Below are 23,748 nucleotides of genomic sequence, written 5' to 3'. Positions count from 1 at the left end.
TTATTTTTTAGTATGTTTCTGTTGATTGATTTCATTTTCTTATTATGGGTCATGTTGTCCTTTTTCTTAGCATGTCTGGTTATTTTTAGCAGATGGCAGACATTGTGAATTTTACATTTTTGGTTGCTGGATTTTTTTTTATTCCTTCAAATATTTTTGGTTGTTTTCCTGGCCTTAGTAGTTTCTAAATATTCATGAACTAATTAGTACTCAACTGAGAACTTGGGGGGATTCCTCTACAGATTTCCAAAACTCTTTCTCTCTGCAGCTTCCTCCTCTCTATACTCAATTCCACAAATCCTAGTTGCTTTGCTTTTGCAAACTCTAAACTCTATCTTCACCCAGCAAGACATGCAAGTTTTGTTTGTGTTCTTTTTCTCTGGAGTACAGCCTGAAAACTCTTCAGTCATGGGCTGGTGCATTAATAGGGCTCACCTCATTTGTTTCTCTTTGAGACTGCTGTCCTATATTGCCTGTTGTTCAGCATCTAAAATTTTTGTTACTTCATGAATTTTTGTTTTTCTAGTTTTTTAAAATGGGAGGGTAATTCTGGTTTCTGTTATTCCTACATGACCAAAAGTGGTTTGCCTTTTTTTTTTAAGTTACTAATACAAAGATAATTCTTACCTTTAAGTTAGAGCATATTTTCTACACTTCATTACATCCTATACAGTTACATATTATGAGCAGAGTATATGGTGAAAGAGGATAATTTTCATTTTCATGTTATGTTTGTTCAAAGATTTTTTTAAAGAGTCTTGCTTTCTATTTTAGAGGCAAAACGGACAAGTCGGTTTTTAAGTGGCATTATCAACTTTATTCACTTCAGAGAAGCATGCCGTGAGACGTATATGGAATTTCTTTGGCAATATGTAAGATTTAAATATGTTTTTAGATTACATGCCAGATTAGTAACATTATTTATTAAATTTTAACTTGTTTTGAAATGATTGTCACAGATAGCAAATTGCTGTATTGCCTTTAGAATTGAATTTATTTTTATATTTATATAAACTTGCAGATTTTAGTTACTGGAAAGCATATCTCAGAGCGGGATTTTCTTTAAAATTTGGTAACATTATTGAGAGGCTGAGTTTTGTTGGTTTTAAAATCTTGTAGCAGAGGCTTGTTTTCCTCTATTAGGAATTGTTAGAGAAGAGAATATTGCTGTTTACATTTTTTTCTTTGCAGTTTGCTTAGATAGTGTAGCTTTCATTACATATTTGAGGTTTATATTTGCCTTTTAAATAATGGCCTAATTGGACTGCTTGTCGTGGTGTTTATCATGCTTGCCCAGTATTGAATTATAAGATTCAGTCCAAGGTAATCACTTTAGCAGATAGAAACTCATTTTCCTTCTATCAACAATTTAGAGAATTTGGGAAGATTATAGGTCATCTGTGTGATTTTTCCCATTTATCTTTAGTAATGGGGTACCATACTCTTAGAAGAGCACCAGAGTAACTCCAGACAATTAGACCCTAGGCTCCAGCTTCACTGAGCTATATAGATCAATACTTCTTTGAACAAATCATGCTAAGCTTATACCTTCTAAACATCATATAATCTTCAAAGGTTACCACATTCATGTGCTGACATACACATACCCTCATAACTTTGCTTGGTTAATTACTCCACTATCTTTAAGACACAGCTCAGACATGTATCACCTCTATGAAGCCCTATCACCCTTCTTCCCAGCCATTACCTAAGATGTCATTCTTGTTTGTTCCAATTATATTAAAAATAACAACCTATTTTGTGGGTTTTTATTCATGTATCTGACTCTTCAGGGAGACTTAGCTACTTAAGTTCGAGACCTGTAAGTTGGTCTTCTTGAGAATTCTCAGTACTGAGCTCAGGGCCTATGATGAGAAGTCAACATTTGTGTTAAGTAAAGAAATTCCTAATTCATTTGTCATGAAGGCCTAACTCTATCTTAAATTTCTTATTTCTGATGGTTATAACTATATTGTGAGTAAGCATTTTGGACACACTGATTTTGTTGAAATGCATTAATATGAGATGATTAAAATTGCCTTAATAGAAATCCTCTGCGGACAAAATGCAACAGTTAAATGCTGCACACCAGGAGGCATTAATGAAACTGGAGAGACTTGAGTAAGTGGGAGATTTACAAGTGAGATAAATGCAATTTCACAATGCAAAATGAATTGTAAGTAGTATTGTAACCCTATAGTTCACCTTAAGTCTCTGTTATCTTCCATAATAAATAGCAGAGTATTTGAGTTTGTCTTTTCTAAAAAAAAAAAAAGAAAAGAAAAGAAAAACGAGTTTTTCTTCTGTCTAACTCTTAACTATGTAATACATTCTTTAGCTTTTGTTGTTGTTGTTAATGTGTTAGCCTGACTTGATTAAAGCCATTAGCTTACTCTCCTAATTTGTATCTGGAATATTGTCTTATGTAGATGAGCAATAACTGAACTGTCTTCCTTCAGATCAGTTGATTCCATCAAATGTTTACTTCTACAACAGAATTTTTTGTTTATTTGTGCTGTTTTTGACTTATAGGTAATGTAGGGGAAAGAATCACTCAACAGTTATGATTTCTTGGTCTTCCTTATATATATATATATATATTGATTTTGAGCAGGATTTTTAAAATGTCTTTTAATCTGTAGATGTTTTTGAGGTTATCTATTTCAGGCGAGAGATTTTTCTAACCTGCCCCTGGTTAACATTGCCTTTACATGCAGCAGTAAGTGGAAAAGACTGGGGACAGGCAGACATTAGACTACAAAAGGGTAAAAGATACCACAAACTCAATCAAAAGAAGAATGACAAGGCGGAGAGAATATTTTCAGTACATGCCACAAAGCAAATATTACAACTGTGATAAATTCGAGTTGTAATATTTCTAATATACAAAGCAGCCCTATAAACTGATGGGAAAAGGATTACTTTAAAAAAAGAGACAACGGCTATAAACAGGGAGTTTATATAAAAACAGCTAATATATCAGATAGGCAAAACTGTTTGAAAACATTCATGTAGAAGAGACTTGAACATGTGTAAGTGTTGTAAGGAAGGACGAGTGGCAGAAGATTGGATGATATGGGAATAAGAGATGTGAGGCGATGATAGCCAGTGTAGAGGTAGGGAAATTAGCATTACCAGAAGGAATACTATATTCATTTTATTAGGAGCGAAGTAAGAAAAAGTAGGTATGTATGTGGATGGATCCCTAGATTTTATGATAGAAAACTGAAGAAGCTCCTTTGATTTTCATTTTCGCCCTATAGTAGAGGCCAGGTCATTCAGTTAAAATGGTTGCCACATGAAAGGGTGTAATTCAGAAACATAAAAGTAGACAATTTCTTCATCTAAGTTATTTGAGGACAGGTATTTCATTTTAGCCTTTCAAAAGTGAAGAACTCAATAAACAGTATTTTAATCTATTTTGCTGTCTTAAGTTCTGTTCCAGTTGAAGAGCAAGAAGAGTTCAAGCAACTTTCAGATGATATTCAGGAGCTGCAGCAATCACTAAATCAGGATTTTCATCAAAAAACGGTATCTCTTGTGAGGCACCTTAAAATGAAAAAAATAAAATTTGTTTGTAGATGTGGTGGGACATATAGTGGAGGTAACAGAACATGCCTTCTCTGTTACTAAAGAAAAAGAATATATTTCTGTGCCCATTTGTACCCCTTATAAGGGATACATAGTTCTCTCAACCATCTAGAACCATGATGGTGTTTCTTGCCAAAGTTTTTTGTTATCTTATTGAATAGAATTTTTTAGGGTTCTTCTAGGTCTAATTTCGCTGCTTTGCATTGTGGCACCCTCAATACTGCAGTAAACCCTGAAGAATGCCTCCAAATAATCTTAAATTTTCAAGAGAAACACTGTAGTAGTCAGCATCTGTCATATCCTTCTTGAATTCCAGGTAGTTCAGTTTCATTATTTGGTCACATTTTTTTCATACCCTTGTGAAGCTGGGTTTTGCCATTTGCTGTGATAAAAGCAAGTGCAATGTAAAAATCATTGTAGCACAGTAAATGAGAATATCTATATCCAATCTGAAATATGCACTCCAAGGTATGTGAATTGATGCAGTGCCCAATAGGTACATACATCTAATTAAGAACTTGAGGTTATTTAAGAACAAAATAAAAATTTTTTCTTTCAGCTTATATATGTATTATTTTTCAAAGGGCTACAACGTTAGGACATAAATACTTATGCCATTATTTGGACTTAACTACTTAGTAAAGGAAGTCTTAGATTTTTCTTTTGGCTTAGGAGTGTCATGAACAGAGAAAGTTTGAAGAATATCTGATCTAACACATTTGACTCCTTTCTTACCTTAATTTTATGAGACAACAGTGAGTGGCCAAATCTAGATGTTTTGAATCATTATAAAACATTTGTTTGCTTTTTCCCTTAGATAGTGCTGCAAGAGGGAAATTCCCAAAAGAAGTCAAATATTTCAGAGAAAACCAAGCGTTTGGTAAACATCTTTTCTTTTCACTAGCATTTAGAGTTTGAATATATATTGTGTGGAGGAGTATTTTAGTTGTGTGTCTTATTATAGTCAAATGTTTCTCCCTTTTTCCCCTGAAAATGAAACTAAGTCTTTTTCAACTTAAATATAATAGCTGATATTTATAAAATATCAAAACACAGAAATGTATGAAGAAAGTAAGTCACCTGAAAGCTCACTATACAATCTGATATATATCAAAGATTGTATTTCCCATGCAAATGTAAATATACATACGTAATTTTACATAAATGATATTATGCTCAATACATCTTACCTGCTTTTTTCCTCACTGAGCAATATAGTACAGTTATGAGTTTTAAATAGACCCTCATTATATTAATGCTTGTATCTAGTTGTGCATTATATGTATGTGCTATCATATAGATCCTTTTAATCCCCTATTGATAGACTTTTACATTGTTTCTAATTTTTTGCTATTAAACAGAAATATATGTATATGTGTATTATATGCATACATATGTACATACATATATCTGCAATAGGCTGCTTTTATTTAAAATAAATTTTTTGTTTAGGATTTTTGGGTCATAGGGAATACACATGTAAAATTGACCAATGCAGCCAAATTGATTTCTAGAAAGATACTAGTTTATATTCCTACCATTAGAACATGAGACTGTCCCTTTAGCTACACTCTTGCCAAAATTGGATGTTTTCAGGTTTTTTAAATCTTTGTTACTTTTATATTGAAAGAAATCTTGTTTTAATTTAATTCTTTTAATTCTAGTGATTTTAGCCATCTTGCTCAGTGATTTCTTGTATTTCTTATTTTGTAAATTACTTGTTTGTGTACCTTGCTTATTTATTTATTTAATATTTTTAAAATGGAGTCTCACTCTTTTGCCTAGGTTGGAGTGCAGTGGCTCAATCTCAGCTCACTATAACCTCCACCGCCTGGGTTTAAGTGATTCTCTTGCCTCAGCCTCCAGAGTAGCTGGGATTACAGGCGTCCACCACTACACCCAGCTAATTTTTTTGTATTTTTAGTAGAAGTGGGGTTTCACCATGTTGGCCAGGCTGGTTTTGAACTTCTAACCTCAAGTGATCCACCCTCCTCGGCCTCCCAAAGTGCTAGGATTACAGGCATGAACCACAGCGCCTGGCTGCTTATTTATTTTTTTAAGAAACTCCATATGAATTAGGGATTTTAGTTCTCTTTTTATTTTTCTTTCAAATTTATAATTTTTTTCCCATTAAAATTTTAGGTTTTTATGTAGTAACATTTGTAGATATGGCCTTTATGGTTTTTGGCTTTAATTCTGTGTATAGAAAGGCTTGCCCCATTCATCAGATTATTTTTTTAATACTATATTTTCTCATTGTATTTTTATAGTTTTCTTATTATTTAAACATGTATACTTTAGATCCTTGAGAAACTTACTCTGGTATTATATTTTTCTTATTTTTCTACCATTTTTTTAAATTGGCAAATGCTTTCATCTGAGTAGTACTTACTATGGCTCAATTTTATTATTTACTTCTTTCTGTCCCATTTAAATCCAAGTTAAACTAAGCACTTTGTACTTAATCAAGTTTAGACCACTTAGAGAGAAAAATGATGAAAGTTAACAGTATTGTAAAGCAAATAACCTCTAATCTTGTAGAGCATTAAAAGAGAATAGTGTGGTGGTTTTCAGAACTCTAAGAATAAAATAACAAAATATACAGAAATTACAAGAATGCATTAATATCTAACATTCAGTTTTGGCCTCTGAGTTAGCTGATCAAAAAGTAAGAATCTTTTTGAAATATTTAGGCAAATTACACAAGCCATACAGTAATACATTCCTGTTATGGAATAGTCTCTCTTTACATAGACATATACATACATATATATGTATATATAGAGAGGGGAGTATACATACATATATATATAGAGAGAGAGAAGGGTACAAAATGTAAAAGGTCTTCTCTCAGCTCATTTTACTGTGAGGTAATACTATGCCCTTTTTTCATGACATTGTATGCATATACATATAGATGCACATAATCATGTGTCACTATTTTGTTCTTCTGTTTTTATAGAAATGTATTTGTGTTATATGTTGATCTGTAAATTTGTTCTTTCACTTAATATTTCTGGAAAATCTTTCTTGTCAGTACATAGAGTCATAGAGGGTCCAAAAACAATGTAAATACAACTTACCAACAAATATCTGGGAAGAAAATTCATAGAAATTTTTTTTGACATAGTTTAGACTTACACCAAATTTTCGAGAGGATTTCCAGTTATCCTTCAGTTTGATTCTTTGAATAGTTATATTCAATTCTGAAATTCAGGAGAAGGGAATTGTTTTGATTCAGCAAGCATGTATTCTGCACCTTTTCAGTGCTGTAACTTCATCTGGGTACAGGGAGAATCAGAATAACTTTTCACAACTGCAGTTTGCTCAATTTTGAAAGACAAGTTAAATATATAATTATAGAATTGCATATACAATAATTGTACTATTTAAAGAAGAAATGTAGAGAAAATGGGAGGAGGATTTTGAGGGATCAATACAAATTTAGCAGGTGGACAGGAGTGGAATGATGATATTCTAGGAGGACCCTACTGGTCAAAGAAAGATCACTTATCTTTGTCTAAACATAAGATTAGTTATTTCAAGATTATAGGGTGCAGTACAGAACTGGTGGGAGATGCAACGTGACAGGAAGAGAGTAAGAGCCATGGTAATGAAAGGCTTTGAGTGTGCTGTTAAAGAGTTTGATCTTTGGCCTGTAGACAGATGTGAGCCATGAAGTAGGTAAGTGATGTGTTCAGAATTTAATTTTACTCCCATTACAGAGAACATGGACCTAATTTGTTTTTTTCCATTAGAAGAATGGTAAATTGCCAAGTTTATTCTTATATCTAATATATAAAAATTTTTTCTCAACAGAATGAACTAAAATTGTCAGTTGTTTCTCTGAAAGAAATACAAGAGAATTTGAAAACAAAAATTGTGGATTCTCCAGAGAAGCTAAAGAATTATAAAGAAAAAATGAAAGATAAAGTCCAGAAGCTTAAAAATGCCAGGGTGAGTTTTCTTTTTATGTTAATGTTTTTGTATCTTTTTAAAAACAAAATTTTAGCAAGTTCTTGTTTAATTTATTTGTTAGTTTGTGGATTTCTGAGTTATGTATACTTCTCTTCCTCTTAAACTTTTTTGGCATTTCTAATCTGTAGCTTTTCTCTAGAGTGGATATGGTGAAAATAAATATAATTTCAAGACATTTGTTCAATTATGCAACAGTTTTTTGAGTCTTTGCTCTGGGAGATCAAAACAGAAATGCTGTGTCCTTGTGAGACTTAATTACTTTATTACAAGGGAGAAAAGTATTAAATAATTTTGCAAACAATTATAAATTACAGTATATAACAAAATATAAGTTATACCTGTGTGCAGATGAGAAATCTCTGTACCTTCTGATTAATTTTGCTGTGAATGTCAAACTGCTTGAAAAATTAAAATCTATTATTAGTATCAGAAAGAGAGGACAGAAAGTATAGCGTGCTTTGAAGTAATGTAATAAGGGGAGCCCAGTTTAGTCTTGGACTGGAAGTGCAGGTGGAAGAGGGACGGAAGACTGCTACCATTCTTCAGAAGGTAGCATTAAAAAGAAAAGACTCTTCTTTTTAAACATAGCAGTACCAAGGCCCAATTCATTGTGTATGGAAGAACATTCAAGGCAGAGGAAATAGCATATGTGAATTCTGTGGGGCAGTAGGGAGTAAGGTATGTTCAAGATGATGGATTATGGTAGGAGATGGACTGGCATAGTGCAAAAGAAATTTAGAAGTGGGTAGACAATTTAGCATCTTCTGTGAAACAAGGTTTTCAAATTACTAATTTTAAACACATTTGTGGTTTATCTTTGAATTTGTTATCTAATTCATTCTTGGAAGTTAAGATTATCACACAAGAATAGACATAGATCACCAGAACAGAAATGAGAACCCAGAAATAGGTTTGAGTATTAATGAGAAAAGGATGATTTATTTAAGAAACAATTCTGGCTCAATTATCTATTCATCTAGAATAAAAGGGAGTTGGGCCTACACTTTGCTCTTCTCCAAAAATAAATTTTATATGGATTAAAAATTTACATGAAAAATTTTAAGTTTTACAGATTTTAGGAAAACATTTATATAATTTTGAACTTGGATAGATTTTTTAAATTAAGATTAGAAACAAAATCTATACAGAAAAGTAGACATGTTAGAACACAATTACAGTGCATATGAAAAGTAGAGTGATTATATCCATGATTTGCAAAGAGTATTTACAAATTAGTAAGAAAAAGGTAAAAAATAAGGTAGAACAAGGAGTAGGCTAGTGGGGATAAAGGGAAGGAGTTTTTGTATTGTTACCATGGTTGTGGTAAATATATGTTCATTTTGCAATTTTAGAAGAGGAGTTAATCTTTGTAAAAGAATTAGCGGTAGTAGTGGTAGTTATTTTACAAATGAATAGGAAGATTATAAATGAATACTATGATTGATTGCCCAGTAGTAATCAGAAATAGTTTGAGTATTAGCAAAATAAACTATTTTAATATCATCATGAATAACTTTGGAAGGTATTTCAATGAGTAATTTAGTAAAACTGTGGCAATTTTCCTTTGTTTGAAGATACATGGCAATTAAAAAACAATTATTTGTGCTTAAACACATGTCAGTAATAGTGCTGTATTACTGACCTAGAAATTTAATTTTTCCCTGCTCTTAAGGTTTCGGTATTAAATGCAGAAATTAAGAGCAAACAAATTCATATTACTGCAGCTTCATAAAGAATATCAAACTATTGTCTTTGTTTTTTGTCTTTCAAAGCAAGAAGTGGTAGAGAAATATGAACTCTATGGAGATTCAGTTGACTGCCTACCTTCATGTCAGTTGGAAGTGCAGTTATATCGAAAGAAAATACAGGACCTTTCAGATAATAAGGAAAAATTAGCCAGTATCTTAAAGGAGGTTTGTATTATGTGGAATTTTTATGTCTTCATTATATAACAGCTTACTATAGTTCCTTGGATTTTGCTTTCACTTTTTGTTACTGTTTTCCTAAAGAATAGCAGGGTCATTCTACAATATAATAGATATGGCGGTGTATGCCACAAAAAAAGACACTTTTCTTTTTAAATACAGCAGTTACAAGATCCAATTTTTAACCTTCAGATGAAATTAATAATAACTAACTTAGCACATTGCCATGTGTATTTTGGAAAATAGTACAGTAGCTCCTCCTTATCCTCAGGGGATTAATTTCAAGACCCCCAGGGGATGCCTAAAACTGTGGATAGTAACAACCCTATATATATGTTTTTTCTTACACATCTATACCTATAATAAAGTTTAATTTAAAACTTAGGCACAGTAAGAGATTAAAAATAATTACTAATGAAAGAACATGTATAGCAATATACTGTAGTAAAAGTTATGTGAATGTGGTCTCTATCTCAAAATATCTTATTGTGCTGTACTCACCCTTCTTGTGATGATATGAGATGATAAAATGCCTGCATAAAAAATTGAAGTGAGATATTGTTAGGCTACCGTTAATCTTCTGACCGTACATCAGAGTAAGGATCATCTGCTTCAGGTGATCCTAGATCCTCAAGGCACTATGATGTCGACAGTAGGCAGTTGATGACTAAAGAGCAAGTAGTGTATGTGCAGGAATGTGCTGGGCAAAGCGATGAGTCACTTCCTCAGTTACGGCTGGTCATGGTGACTCAAGCCTGTAATCCCAACACTTTGGGAGGTTGAGGCAGGAGGACCGTTGAGGCCAAGAATTGGAGACCACCTTGAGCAACATAGCAAGATGCTATCTCTACAAAAAATTTAAAAAGCCAGCTATGATGGTGCATGTCTGTAGTTCCAGTCACTTGGGAGTCTGAGGTTAGAGGATCACTTAAACTCAGGAAATCAAGACTGCAGTGAGCTCTGATCATTCCACTGCACTCCAGTCTGGGTAACAAATTTTTTTTTTTTTTTTTTTGAGATGGAGTTTCGCTGTTGTTACCCAGACTGGAGTGCAATGGCACGATCTCGGCTCACCGCAACCTCCGCCTCCTGGGTTCAAGCAATTCTCCCGCCTCAGCCTTTCGAGTAGCTGGGACTACAGGCGCACACCACCGTGCTCAGCTAATTTTGTATTTTTAGTAGAGATGGGGTTTCACCTTGTTGACTGGGATGGTCTCGATCTCTTGACCTCGTGATCCACCCGCCTCAGCCTCCCAAAGTGCTGGGATTATAGGCGTGAGCCACCATGCCCTGCCACCTTTTTCACTTCTTAACTTGCTCATCCTCATCCAGACTGTGCCTCCAGGATCACTAACATTACATTTGATAAACAGTTTCTTTTTTGAGATAAGTAGGAATGAGAAGGTGAGATTGTCCCAGGCATTCTTTCCTAACTACACAGTCCCCTCATCCGCCATCGAGTCACCCAAAAGTGATTACTGCTTTGAGTTGCTTCTAGCACCTACCCTTTTCCCTTTATTTTTACTACTTTAGTTCAGATCCTAAGCCCCTCAACTCCAGTATCTTAGCTAATCTTAGTTCAGATCCTAAGCCCCTCAACTCTAGTCTCAGCTAATCTTAGTATGTCTCTCTTTCAGTCTGTGCTGATACAATAACATGGTGAAAACACCTCTCTCGTTGTCATGTCCTTTCTCAGTATCTCCAGGGCCTCCCTGTTGTCTCTCTTGGTTCATCTGCATTTTTCTGCTGGGTTTTCAGGCTTTAAAGAGTTTTATCTCTGTTTAAAATTGTGTTTAATTATAGTTCATCCTAGAAAATACTCTCTCTTTGTATTTATAAATCCTAATTTGCTATATTGACTTTTAATACTTCTTATAAAACACAGAGCCTGAACTTGGAGGACCAAATTGAGAGTGGTGAGTCAGAACTGAAGAAATTGAAGACTGAAGAAAATTCGTTCAAAAGACTGATGATTGTGAAGAAGGAAAAACTTGCCACAGTGCAGTTCAAAATAAATAAGAAGCACGAAGATGTTAAGCAATACAAACGCACAGTAATTGAGTATGAAGTTGTTTTCAATTTTAGCGTATTAGAAAGCAATTATGAAAACCAAATACATTCCCCCTCACCCCCCAGGATTTCAAAACTTCTGTATTTTCAAAGAGTTTAAACAGTTTTATCTTTATTTCAGCTTTAGTTGACTAAAACATATGAGTTAATTATGAAACTTATACTTCCAAGTTAGATTTCGAGGTATCTTAGCTATTTTTTTCCTAGATACACAGTTCCAATTCCTTTGCATCGTTCTTCAGAATGGTTCTGATGCTACTTACTGATTATTTCAGTGCACTTTAGAGATAGTGGTCTAGACCTGCATCAGAATGAACTAACTGGCCTATCTTATAGTCCAGCTGGTCTGTAGAGTTACAGCATTTGTGTTTTGACAAAAAGTCTTATATTAAGGTAAGAAGTAATACTTTACTAAGTACATGTTTTTAGCTGGTATGTTGGAGTACTTTATTGGTAAAGTACCTATCCGTTCTAAGAATGTGTTTTTAAAATATCTGCCCCACATATGTCTGATGTCAATCCTTCAGTTCCTAAAAGGTACGTTAGCGATCATCTGAGTATTTCCTTCAGACTTTCTCATGGAGATGAAAAAGGACAGAACCTGAGGATTTCGTATCTGTTGCCAAACTGCCTTGTAGAAAAGTTAAACTGATTCACATTCCCACCAACAGTACCTAAGTGTGTACAACTGGAGAAATGTAACTTAAAAATCTTCATTTTAAAAATGTATTTATTTACTCATTCGCTAACCCACCAATGAGAAAAAGAATCTCATTAATATATTAGGAGAAAGAGTTCACTCTATGTAATGATGTGATTATATCACCATACTTTGGGGTTTTCGTGCATTTGCTTTTATAACTTGAGAAGAGTTTTAGGTTTGTCAAATACTGACACGTGGTCACTTTGGAATCAAAACTAGAATTGTGTTTGCCTTTTTAATTGCTAAAGAGGATTAAATATTAGCTGTCTCTATTTTCTTTTAGGGATTGCAATAAAGTTCAAGAAAAAAGAGGTGCTGTCTGTAAGCAAGTAACCACAATTAATCAAGAAATCCAGAAATACAAATTTGAAATTCAGCAACTAAAAGATGCTACAGAAAGGGAGAAGCTGAAGTTCCAGGTGAATATGTGTTCGTAAAAAGTTAATTTCAGATTATCTCATATGTATTTGAGTTGTTAACTAAAACAAAACAGCTTACTTGGTCTCTGTGTGTAATGAGACTTTTAATGATACCTAAAGTTTTGTACTCTTTATTTTTGAATATATCTACGTAAAGCTTCATAAATAGTCCTAAGTTTAATGAGACCAGGCATCTTCTCTCCTACATTTTTATCTTTAAAACTGCTAGTACAATGCTAAACATAAAATGTTTACCTGTTATCCTTTTAACTGCCAATGTCTAACAAGTAGTCTATTTCTGATATATTAATTATCTCCTTAACTTTTACAGTTTGATTTATATCTTCAAGAGTGTTCTACCAGAACAATTGTTCAAACTGCTCTGTCAGAAATTACCAAAAAAATCACTATTTATTATGCAAATTCCCTTACCCATTTTTTTTCATCCTTCATCTTTTCTACATTGACTCCTTAGATAGAGGTTTCCAAAACCTCTGATACCTGATAAATATTTAAACATTTGCTGTCATTACTTTCTGCCATCCACACCCAATTTGTAAAAATTCTTAGAGCCACAATTGACAATTCCCTTATCTATTTTCAGTACCTTATCCCCCTAAAAGATTATGTTGTTAAAGCTTACACCTGAGCATTATCTCAAGGCTACTTTAAAAAGGAAGGAAAGAAAAAGGAATGGAGCAAGGAAAGGAAGAAGGAAACAGAAAGTAAAAGAAAATAAAATGGTTGGGATTTCCTTTCCATGGTCTTCCCAATATACTGAGCTGCTTTTTTTCCTGTTTTGTTTTTTGGGGTTTTTTTTCTGTACTTAACTACTTTTCTTTTTCTCCCTTTTAACTGGATATTCAGCAAGATTCAGTCTCTCTGGCTTGGTGATTAGAAAGACTTAACAGATATTTAATTCTGCGTTTTTGTTTTTTTTGGTTTTTTTTTTTTTGAGACAGAGTTTTGCCCTTGTTGCCCAGGCTGGAGTGCAATGGTGTGATCTTAGCTCACTGCAACCTCCACCTCCAGGGTACAAGCAGTTCTCCTGCCTCAGTCTCCCAAGTAGCTAGGATTACAGGCTGTGCCACCATGCCCAGCTAATTTTTAAAAAAATATATTTTCAGTAGAGGCGGGGTTTCTCCATGTTGGTCAGGCTAGTCTTGAACTCCTGACCTTGTGATCCGCCTGCCTTGGCCTCCCAAAGTGCTGGGATTACAGGAGTGAGCCACCATGCCCAGCCTAATTCTGCTTCTTAATGAAAGCAAATCAAAAAGTATTTATGTGTTATCACATGGTCTAGGAACATTTAGTGAACCAGTTACTAACTCAAATTCAGGGTACCTTTGTCTATCAGTCATAAGAGATACCCATGCCATCTTATATTACTTTGAGTTTTGTGCAGGTATGTCTTGCCAGTTACATTTTCCATTTCTTCACAGTAGTAATTGTGTATTGTTAACCTGAACATATAATGTCAAACCATGCCTAGAATGGCCTTATGTTTGTATGCTTTCTATAAATATTTATAAAATTGAAAGGTCATCTAGCACAGTGTTTATTAAAACTAGCTTGTATATTAGAATTTAGTGAGGAATTTTAAAATGAACAAATCCTCACCCAAACACACTGATTAGAAACTCCAGCAATGGGGCCCATGCTTTTTTAATGTGGCATTTGAGAACCACTGATAGGTTTTGCTTAATTATTTTCAGTGGTATAGTGTTCGTGGCTACTCAAGCTCTTCTGCTAGGGCAATTTTAATTGTTAAAATTCTGTCTCTTATTTTGGGTTTAAAATATTTATTTCTGTACTCTATAGTCAGCCTGGATCTTCTCTCTGGAGCAAATGTGTACCCTTTTCTGCTTACTAATCCTTCAGACATTGGAGGATAATGATCATGGTTTCTTTCAGCCTTCTCATATTCAGGATAATTAGTACCAGATTTCCACCATTCTTCATGTAGCTTCATTTTCAGATTTATTACTATCTTGTTTACTGTCATTATTCATAAGATTTAGATCCCAGTGCTAAACACAGTCTTCCAAAATAATCGTGTAACCAGCCGGACACAAAGCACGTTTTTAATGAAGCATAATATTGGGTTAGACTTTTAGCAGTAGCATCTTGCCCTTGACTCACATTGACCTGTGATCAACGAAAGGACTCCTGTCTTTTCCACATACGGTTCTCCCATGTTAAAAGTTTTTCACCATACTTTAGTGCAACTGTTACTTTTAATTCAGAATTTTACTATTTTAGGTTTTATTTTATTTATTTCAACCTAGATTTCAAAAATGTCAAGGTCAGTTTAAATCTATCAGTCAGTCTTCCACCTTTAACTATTTCTCATTGCTTAGTGTCACCCGCAGATTTGATCAGCATGCCTTTTTCTTCAAAATAAAAATGTTTACCAGAACAAGGCCTTTTGCTGCATTGTAATTCTTTCCTCAGAGAGTCATGGAACTATTGATGAAAACTTTGGGTACAATTGTTCAACTTGTTAAGTTGTTCTTACCTACCTTGATTCAGGCTACATCGTGATAATCCATTTGTTACACAAATGGGAAGGTCTCTAAATACTTTGGTAAAATCAAATACTTATTGTTAAAGAACTCTCCTTAGCTTACTTCATAATCATCCTTCATGAAAAGAAAAACAGGATATGTTATGATTGCCGAATTGTTCTTTGTGCACTTCTTTTGCATTTTGTGATCGTCATAGTCTTTTTCATTAAATGTTCTTTTCCATAGATAATTTATCTTTTCTAGTTTCAATTATTATCTTCATTTGTATAGCTTTCAAAAATCTATGTTTCTTGTTCTGGCCATTCACAACAAAAATAATATTTTTAAATTATATTCAATATTTTCCCACATCTGACCTCTTCTTCACTTTCTGTCTTTCCCTTTTCTTTTTCTCTCTTTTGCTCAACTTCTTCATAAATTTCTTTATATTTCTCAATGGCATCATCATTTTCTATCACAAAATTGAAATTTTGGACTTGGGGGCTTTAGATAATCCTGACATTCAGATAATCACCAAGTTAATTTCATGATTGCTTTTACATGGTGGTACTCTTCATACATGTGCAAAGCCTTTATACATACAGAGCTCTTACTATTATACATCACCTGATTTTGTAGTAGTCATGGATTGTAGCCACATTTGCTAAGTTTCCTTGACTTTAAATTCTTCTGCATCAAATATGCCTTGAATATTAAGTACTGCCACATTCATCCTGCTAAAATATTATTCTCAATACTACACTTTCTCGCTTAAATCAAGAGCATTTTCTTTCAGTTCATTCATTCATCCAGTCAGTATTTCAGCAAATGGCCTACATATCTACTGACTGTCAGGCTTCACACTTGATTCAGGGAGTAAGTTGTAAACAAGGCAGGAAAGATTTTTACCTCTAGGACTTTAAAAATTTTATATCTAAGCTAATCATTTCCACTACTTAAGATCTAGTAGAAATTATGTCTTTCACATAACTTTGACTTCTTCCAAGTATGTTTCTCTCCTCTATTAAATACTATAGCACTTTCAGTCTATTCCAAATAATCTGAATCTATGCTGTCCAATGAGGAGCTATTAGTGATATATGGCTATTTACATTTACATTTAAATTAATTACAATGAAATGGAGTAAAAAATTTTGTTCCTTTTTTGCACTAGCTATATCCCAGGTGCTCAATATCCAATCTGGTCTGGTTGTATGTTCATTTAGGAAAGAAAGCATAATTGGTATATTTCATTGTACTATTGTACTATTTACAGTGCTACTATACAAAGCACTCAATAATATATTTGGTTGATTAATTTATACTTATTGATAAATGGCTATAGTGGCCATAAGACTCCATTGATAGTATATAATCTTAAAAATTTATGATTTGAAAAGTGAGATAGTTACCTGGACTGACACTATCCAGCAGAACTTTCTGCTATAATGAGAATGTTCTTCGGTATTGCTCAGAACTATAGCTAGTATTGAGTCCTTGCCATGTGGCTAGTGTAACTGAGGAACTGAATATTTAATTTCATTTGATTAAATTATATTAAACTTAAGTAGCCACATGTGTCTAGTGGTTGCTATATTAGACAGCACAGAACTAGCCTTTGAGTTTAAAAATATTTAACTTCGATAAGGCTATCACAGTAAGACTTACTTATTACATGTGAATTGAGGTGGATTAATATTATGAAATTCCACTTTGATGTAGAATTTAATTGAAAATGCAAAAATACATAATATTTGGCAGGGCTATGATCTGTCAGCATTAAACATCTTGTGAGGGTTGGCTTAGAACTTCAACGATTTTTGCCTCTGTGCCTGTGCCACTGGAATTGGGCCTTAATGTGTCATTCAGTTGTTGTGGCTCTACCAGCAGGATTTTTCTCCTCTTTGAGAGTATATTTGTTCTCAAAAGGAAAGTGTTCCTTTGGGTATTTTGAAATGTTTGGTTCAGATACGTACAGATTGTATATCTTAATTTAGTCACACTTCGTTTTGATAGTTTCTCATAAGTAATATCTTTCTACCAAATGTATTCAGCTTTCTTTTTAATATGAGTAAACATACATCCCTGTAGAACGAGAAAGTTAAATTGATCTATAGCTGCTGAAAGTGCTGATTTTTTTATGATGGCATTCTCACAAGCTAGCAACTAATTCACCTGATTTTTCCTACAAGATTTAAGAAATAAAGCCTTCAAAAATTTTGATTTATTTTCCTAATGGTTCCTATTCTATCATAGTCGTAGTAATTTGATACCTGCTTAGATCTCAGAAATCTAAACACACTTTTCTATTTTTGTGTTAGGATTTAAAAACCGTGTTTGGATTTTTGGAGACTGTTTAGTCTTAAGCATATATTTACATTCACTTAATCTGTAGTAATAGTTCTCAAACTTGTATAGGTGGCAGAGTTGCCGGAATAGTGTTCTTTTTTGAATTTATACTATATCAAATTATAATCTATGTAATTTATTCAAAACCAGATAGTATCTTTAATAGAAGTTAAACTAAGATAAGTAGTAGTCAAAATTATAGGCTCAAGAACAAGTTAGTGGGAGAGAGACTTAAAATTGAGAAGATTGTATTCATTTACTGCTTTTCTTCCCCATTGGAAAAAGGTGGCTATTTTATTTCAGTGGCAAAACACGGCCTGTAACCTTGTAAATAAACTACCAGTTTCTTGTGGTATTATGTATATTATAGTTCGAGAATTGTTTTTTCTAAGAGAAATGAATAATGAAAGGAGGGTCAATATTATATTTGGCAAGCATGATATAGAAGAAAAGGTGTAGAGATGAATTTATAAAAATTGTTCTTTTATGTTTTTAAATTCTTAGCAAATCAGTATAGTCTTGAACTATCTGCTCAGTTTATTCAGACTCTAAAAGGTATTAATATATTTTTCAGTTCTATAGATTGCTTATTAAATCTGTTTGCATACCTTTTAAATGGTAATCAGGGTCAAATACAGAGAGTATAATTATCTACAGTTATATAGTTATTTTCCATGTTTAATATGAAAGCTCTAACATAAAATGATTCCTTGATGATTATAAATATGTTTGTTCTTAATGTATTAGAATTCTAACCATTGTCTTATGTCTCTGCTTTGTTTTTTTTTTAAGTAGCAGACTTTTTTGATGTGTTTGCACAGCTTACAGAATGAATTTTTCATAAAAGCAGACATAGACATGCACATTTATATGTGTATGCATAGGAGTTTAGGCTTTAAAATATTAATAAATATGAATAAACCTGGAATTCTTGTAACTCATTTTTAGTTTAAGCTGTTGCATGGAATAATTATTATTCTGTTTTATTTTCTACTTAGGAAATATTTTTAAACTTGAAAACTGCTTTGGAGAAATACCACGAAGGTATTGAAAAGGCCACAGAGGACTCTTACGCTAAGATAGATGAGAAGACAGCTGAACTGAAGAGGAAGATGTTCAAAATGTCAACCTGACTAATAAAATTACATGTCTTTTTGTAAATGGCTTGCCACCTTTAAATTTTCTATTTAGAGGGATGATAGTTAAGTTGAAGCGAATGGAAGTATCAGAAGTACCAAACAATGTTGGCTTCATCAGTTTTTATATACTCTCATAAGTAGTTAATAAGATGAATTAGGCTTTTACAAATTTATAATTAAAATAATTGTACAACTATTCGTGTCTCTACTTTGCCCCTTGTTGTAAATAGTTTGAGTAAAACAAACTAGTTAACTATTAAATAGATATGTTTTTTGGGCTGTAGTTTTGTTTATTGACACAGAGAGTTGTGGCATTATTCAGTCCAGACTGTGCCCTCAGCATTGTGGTCGGGATCTCATCTGATACTTACTTAAGCAATTCTAGGTAGATGTTTTTATCTAGATTTTTCATAGCTGAAGTAATTATAAAGGTCCTAAAAGATCAAATAGCTGAAGCAAGACTTGAACTGCGACCCGTATGATACTGAAGTCTAGAATGTTTTAATGTACCACACTTACCAATGTCATTATTAGAAAGAGAAAGTTGGAGTCTAGTAGTTGATTTCTCCATTGATGCCACTGGTAATTTTTTCAAGAAAAATGAGTTAAAATGTGTAAAGTGACTAGAACAGTGCCTAGCATATAGTAAACACTTGATAGCTACTATCTATTAATATCTAAAGTCATGGAAGCTCCAGGTACTTTGCTCTTTGTCACAGATAATGAAAGTTGCTTTAGGGAGCAATCAGGCTTTCAGTGAAAGGCAAAGCCCTGAAACGGGAGGAGCAGCCAAGTCTGAGTGTTCAGGGAAGAACAAATGGTCTTACAGAATTGAGCTATTGCCTTGTCTCTTCCTAGCTTCTCTTTAAATATTCATGAATTTTCATTCATAGAAAGGGCTGCCTCTGAGGCTGGGTAAGAGGTATAAACATGACCAAATCTCTCTCATATTTAAAAAGTTTGAACCCTTGGACCTATCTCCACTTTTAGCTACTGCACTTTTTTCACAACCAAATTGCTGGAAAACCTAATCTATGCTCATGAATTAGTTTTACTCCTTGTTCATCATGGCATTATTTCTGTTCATACTAATCTTCTGAATTTTCTAAGGTCACCAAAAAATTCCTAGTTACCAACATTTCATGCATACTTTTAAATTTTTTCTCAAATTCTTCCCACCCAGTGCTTTTTTCATTTTGTCTCAGTAACACCACTCTGTTGGTTCTCCTAATTCCCTGTCTGTTTCTTGTTAATGTTTTCGCCCTAGAGCCTCATTCTGTCTTCACCTCTTGTGTTGCTGTTCTCAGGTGCTTCCACCCTTGCCTCTCTTTATTGTAACCTCTATATTCCTCCTTGAAAACTTTTATCTATACCCACAGCTGCCATCACAAGTTAAACACCTAAACAACTTTTACCACATTTACGTTTCTTTTATTACATTTATCATCTCTCTCCTGATTTTCAGACTTGCATATCCAATAGCCAGTAGGTATATTTAACTTACTGGCATTCTGATGAAGTCTAATAATGGACCTTTCAGAATAATGTGTTTAATACACGATATAAAATACAGGATAAAAAGGGGAACCAATTAGGTTCAACTATGATTATCAAATATTTTAAAACATATGGTTCCTAGTATCACTAACTACAGTTTTGCTGTGTTGGAAGAAGAACTCATCCACTTTCTCTCTTATGCCACTGCACCTCACTCCCTTATATCCATTTAGTTAGCAAGAACTACAGATGAATGTGCCAAGTCTCCCTCTCACATCTCATTTGCTTATGTTGCAACTTGCATCCTCATGATTATTGTGCTTGCAATAATCTTACCGGACTCTCAGTCTCTAACCCACTTCTACAAAGGCATTCAAGTATTCTATCATGCAAATTAGATAGAATGTGTCAGTGATCTGTGCAGTTTTTTAGCTTTTTGAACTGTCCTGCCAGGGTGCCATAGTGAACTCACAGGGGAATTACGGAGTATTTTAAATTTCCAAAGGAAACAACAATACTTGACACCTGTGGGACACCGTCGCACACTACTAGTTCAAGGTCATTCCGAATTTCAGTGTTAAAGCGTACTATATTCCTTTCAATGGCATCATATCTTTGTGGAGCTGGGGCATTTGCTGAGATAAAAAGCAAGTATCACACGAAAATCATAGAATAGGAAATGAAGATGGCAATGTTCAATCTGATTTCAAGGTTTGAGAAGTTGTACAGTGCTCAGTAGGCACGAATGCCTAATTAGTAACTGGTTAAGAGTAAAATAAAAAATACTCTTTCAGTGTGTGTGTGTGTGTGTGTGTGTGTTTAAACATTTATTGTTAGGACATAAATGCTTATTAAGTTTTCTGGACCTAAATGCTTAATATTTTTAAGTATTTTTCTTGGGACCATTCCCTTAGAGGATAAAGTAAACCTGCAGGAATTTGAAAACCATTCATAATCTAGATTTTCTCACCTTTCCTCTTGCCAATTCTTACTTGAATTTTGTTCTTGAGCAATACTGAGCTATTTGGCCTCTATAGCATTTAACACTTATTGTCTTGACACATTTTTCCCCCCCGTAGTTTATATTGTCTTTCCCTTTCAATTGGAAAACACTTGTTTTTCAAGTCTAATACTTTTTTTTTTTTTTTTTTTTTTTTTTTGATACAGGGTCTTGCTCTGTCGCCCAGGCTGGAGTGCAGTAGTGTAATCTTGACTAACTACAACTTCCGCCTCCTGGGTTCAAGTGATACTCCTGTCTTAGCCTCCCGAGTGGCTGGGACTACAAGTGCGTGCCACCGCACCCAGCTTATTTTTGTTTTTTTGTAATTTTAGAATAAAGCCAGTCTAAATGAGTTCAGTTAAATTATGCAATACTAAGTAGTGGCATTTTTATATTTTAAACAAGGACAGCTAACCAAAACCCCAAATAGTCGTTATACTGCCTCAAATTACTCCTGACAGCTGCCTGTTTCGCCATGTTTTCCAGTCTGGTCTCAATCTCCTGACCTCAAGTGATCTGCCCACCTCAGCCTCCTGAAGTTCTGGAATTACAGGTATGAGCCACCATGCTCAGCCAAGTCTGATACTTTTTTAACTGTCAACTTTTCCTTTTTTCTTTTATTTTTTACAGTAATTGGTATCATTATATTGTGTTTTTTTTTTACACGTGTTACACCTTGCTGGACTTCAGGTTTTTCAAGGCCTGTGACTAATCTGTTTTGTATTTCTACTCCAGCATAGAACTAAGCACCTGGTAGTCACTTCAGTGTTTACTTAAGGAATAGCCAACTCTCTCCCATGACCAAAGCATATAACCTTGAGGCCAGGTTTATCTTATCCCAGCAAGAAATGCTATCTTTTATGCATCTTTTCACACCAAATAACAACATATGTTTTAGCAGTTTGATATTTTCACTTTGTTTTTGCCCCCAAAGAGGGAAAAAGCCTTATTTAAGAAGTCTTCAGTATAATCTACATTCGACTTTTAAGTAAAGAATAACTGAGTAAACTGAGGATTTTCCCCAGCACCTTGAAAATAACTACCTGGGCCATGTAATCTTTTAAAGTTTATCAATGTGGGAAAATTAATACTCTGCAGAAGCAAATGACCTCATGGTATGTGGCATGTGCCAAAGCCTGATCTTAAATGCTGTGCAGACACAGACTTTAGTTATCATTTATGAGTTCAGGTACTTAGCTATATGTAGAGCAAATATTTAATTTCAAGTTCAACTGACATATTTCAAGGAGCTAATTCATTTTATGACAAAGCAAGGGAAATTGAAATATGCACCTTGCAGGCTAAAGTTAATACATCTGATTTTAGTTTAACGGGATGTTTCCTATTTTTAGTAAGACCAGAAAAGTTTTATATGAAATTCCATTTTAAATTCTGGGCCTGCCACTTTTTTCAATTAAGTTGGCACTCTCCCTTTGATTGAAATATGCTTCTCATCTTCCTATCCATATTGCCACCAGGGGGCACAACATAACTTGCATAACCAATGCTAAAATAGCTGTGGATTTTAAGGTTTGAAACTTAAAAGCTGAAAATTTTTAAATGATAGTAACAACTCAAAAAAAGAAAAGTGTCAGAATTTAGAGATAATCTGTTTAAAGTTGAAATAGGTTCTAAATAATATCCGAAGATTACCTTAAAATTTTGCTAAAAGGATGACTCATCTCAAGGCTTCAATTCTGACTTTATTATCTTTTAAAAATTATTTTGTCTAAATCATCCTCTTAGTAATTGGTTCAGGATTTCTAGTTCAGATTGCATGCAACTCTTAAAATTGAATTTTTCTGAGACAAGAATTTGAGATTTCATACAATGAGCTAGTTAGTCTCTTAGGAAATGAACCTAGAATACCACATGGGATTCTCATTGTAACATTCTTTACTTCTAATAATCCTATAAAGTAAGTTCCTACCACTACCAACCTCTAATCCATTCTTACTGCCATGACATAGAACTTTCTAAAATACAAACTTCATTCTCTCTCCCCGCTGCTCTACAAACCTTTGATGCTAATTCATAATACTTTGCAGAGCAGTATTTTGAGGGAGACCACAGTGTGGCGTGGCAGTTCTCAAAATGCATTGTGTGTAAAATTTTCCAGGGAAACTTGTTGAATATGCCACATTCCCAACAGATTTGATTTGGTGGGTTTCTGGAGTTCTACATATGAAACAAGCATACTAAATGACTCCAATAACAATAATCTTTGGAGATTATTTTAAGAACTGCTGTGTGACTAAGAGCATAAACTAAAATAAGTCCTCACCCTACTTCTAGTATAACAAATACAGGAATAACAAATATAATTGGGTGTTGATCAATGTGAGGGTTGGGGGCACCAACCCTCCTCACAGTGGAAAATCCACGTATAACTCTTGACTCCCCCCAAAATTACTAAAAGCCTTTTGTTGACTTACCAATAACATAAATGGTCAAGTAACACATATTCTGTATGTTATATGTATCATATGCTATATTCTTACAATAAAACTAGAGAACTGAAAATGTTAAAAATCATAAGGAAGAGAAAATACATTTACTATTCATTAAAT

At 33.7% G+C, this 23,748-nt stretch overlaps 1 protein-coding gene and 1 long non-coding RNA gene across 2 annotated transcripts in view; one reads left to right on the top strand and one right to left on the bottom strand.

The window, feature by feature from the left end:
- NUF2 (NUF2 component of NDC80 kinetochore complex) overlaps nt 1–18,875 on the top strand; it is a 33,582-nt gene extending 14,707 nt beyond the window's left edge. Inside the window, exons 6-14 of the mRNA XM_002760308.7 lie at nt 775–872; nt 2,048–2,121; nt 3,435–3,531; nt 4,409–4,471; nt 7,411–7,548; nt 9,342–9,482; nt 11,380–11,555; nt 12,551–12,686; nt 18,541–18,875. Of these exons, the coding sequence (XP_002760354.1) occupies nt 775–872; nt 2,048–2,121; nt 3,435–3,531; nt 4,409–4,471; nt 7,411–7,548; nt 9,342–9,482; nt 11,380–11,555; nt 12,551–12,686; nt 18,541–18,675 (1,058 nt within the window). The 3' untranslated portion in view covers nt 18,676–18,875. The remainder of the gene's footprint in view (nt 1–774; nt 873–2,047; nt 2,122–3,434; nt 3,532–4,408; nt 4,472–7,410; nt 7,549–9,341; nt 9,483–11,379; nt 11,556–12,550; nt 12,687–18,540) is intronic.
- Nucleotides 3,424–10,077, bottom strand: LOC118149113 (uncharacterized). Its single transcript, XR_004736285.3, has 4 exons — nt 9,996–10,077; nt 7,908–7,964; nt 6,733–6,797; nt 3,424–3,549 (listed from the first exon to the last, which is right to left on the bottom strand). It is a non-coding gene; the product is annotated as an uncharacterized LOC118149113 (long non-coding RNA).
- Nucleotides 18,876–23,748: the final 4,873 nt, after the last annotated feature.

This window comes from Callithrix jacchus, chromosome 18 (assembly GCF_049354715.1).
Source record: "Callithrix jacchus isolate 240 chromosome 18, calJac240_pri, whole genome shotgun sequence".
Taxonomy (NCBI): Eukaryota; Metazoa; Chordata; class Mammalia; order Primates; family Cebidae; genus Callithrix; species Callithrix jacchus.
The sequence above is the reverse complement of the archived record's forward strand: the minus strand, read 5'-3'. Positions and strand labels throughout refer to the sequence as shown.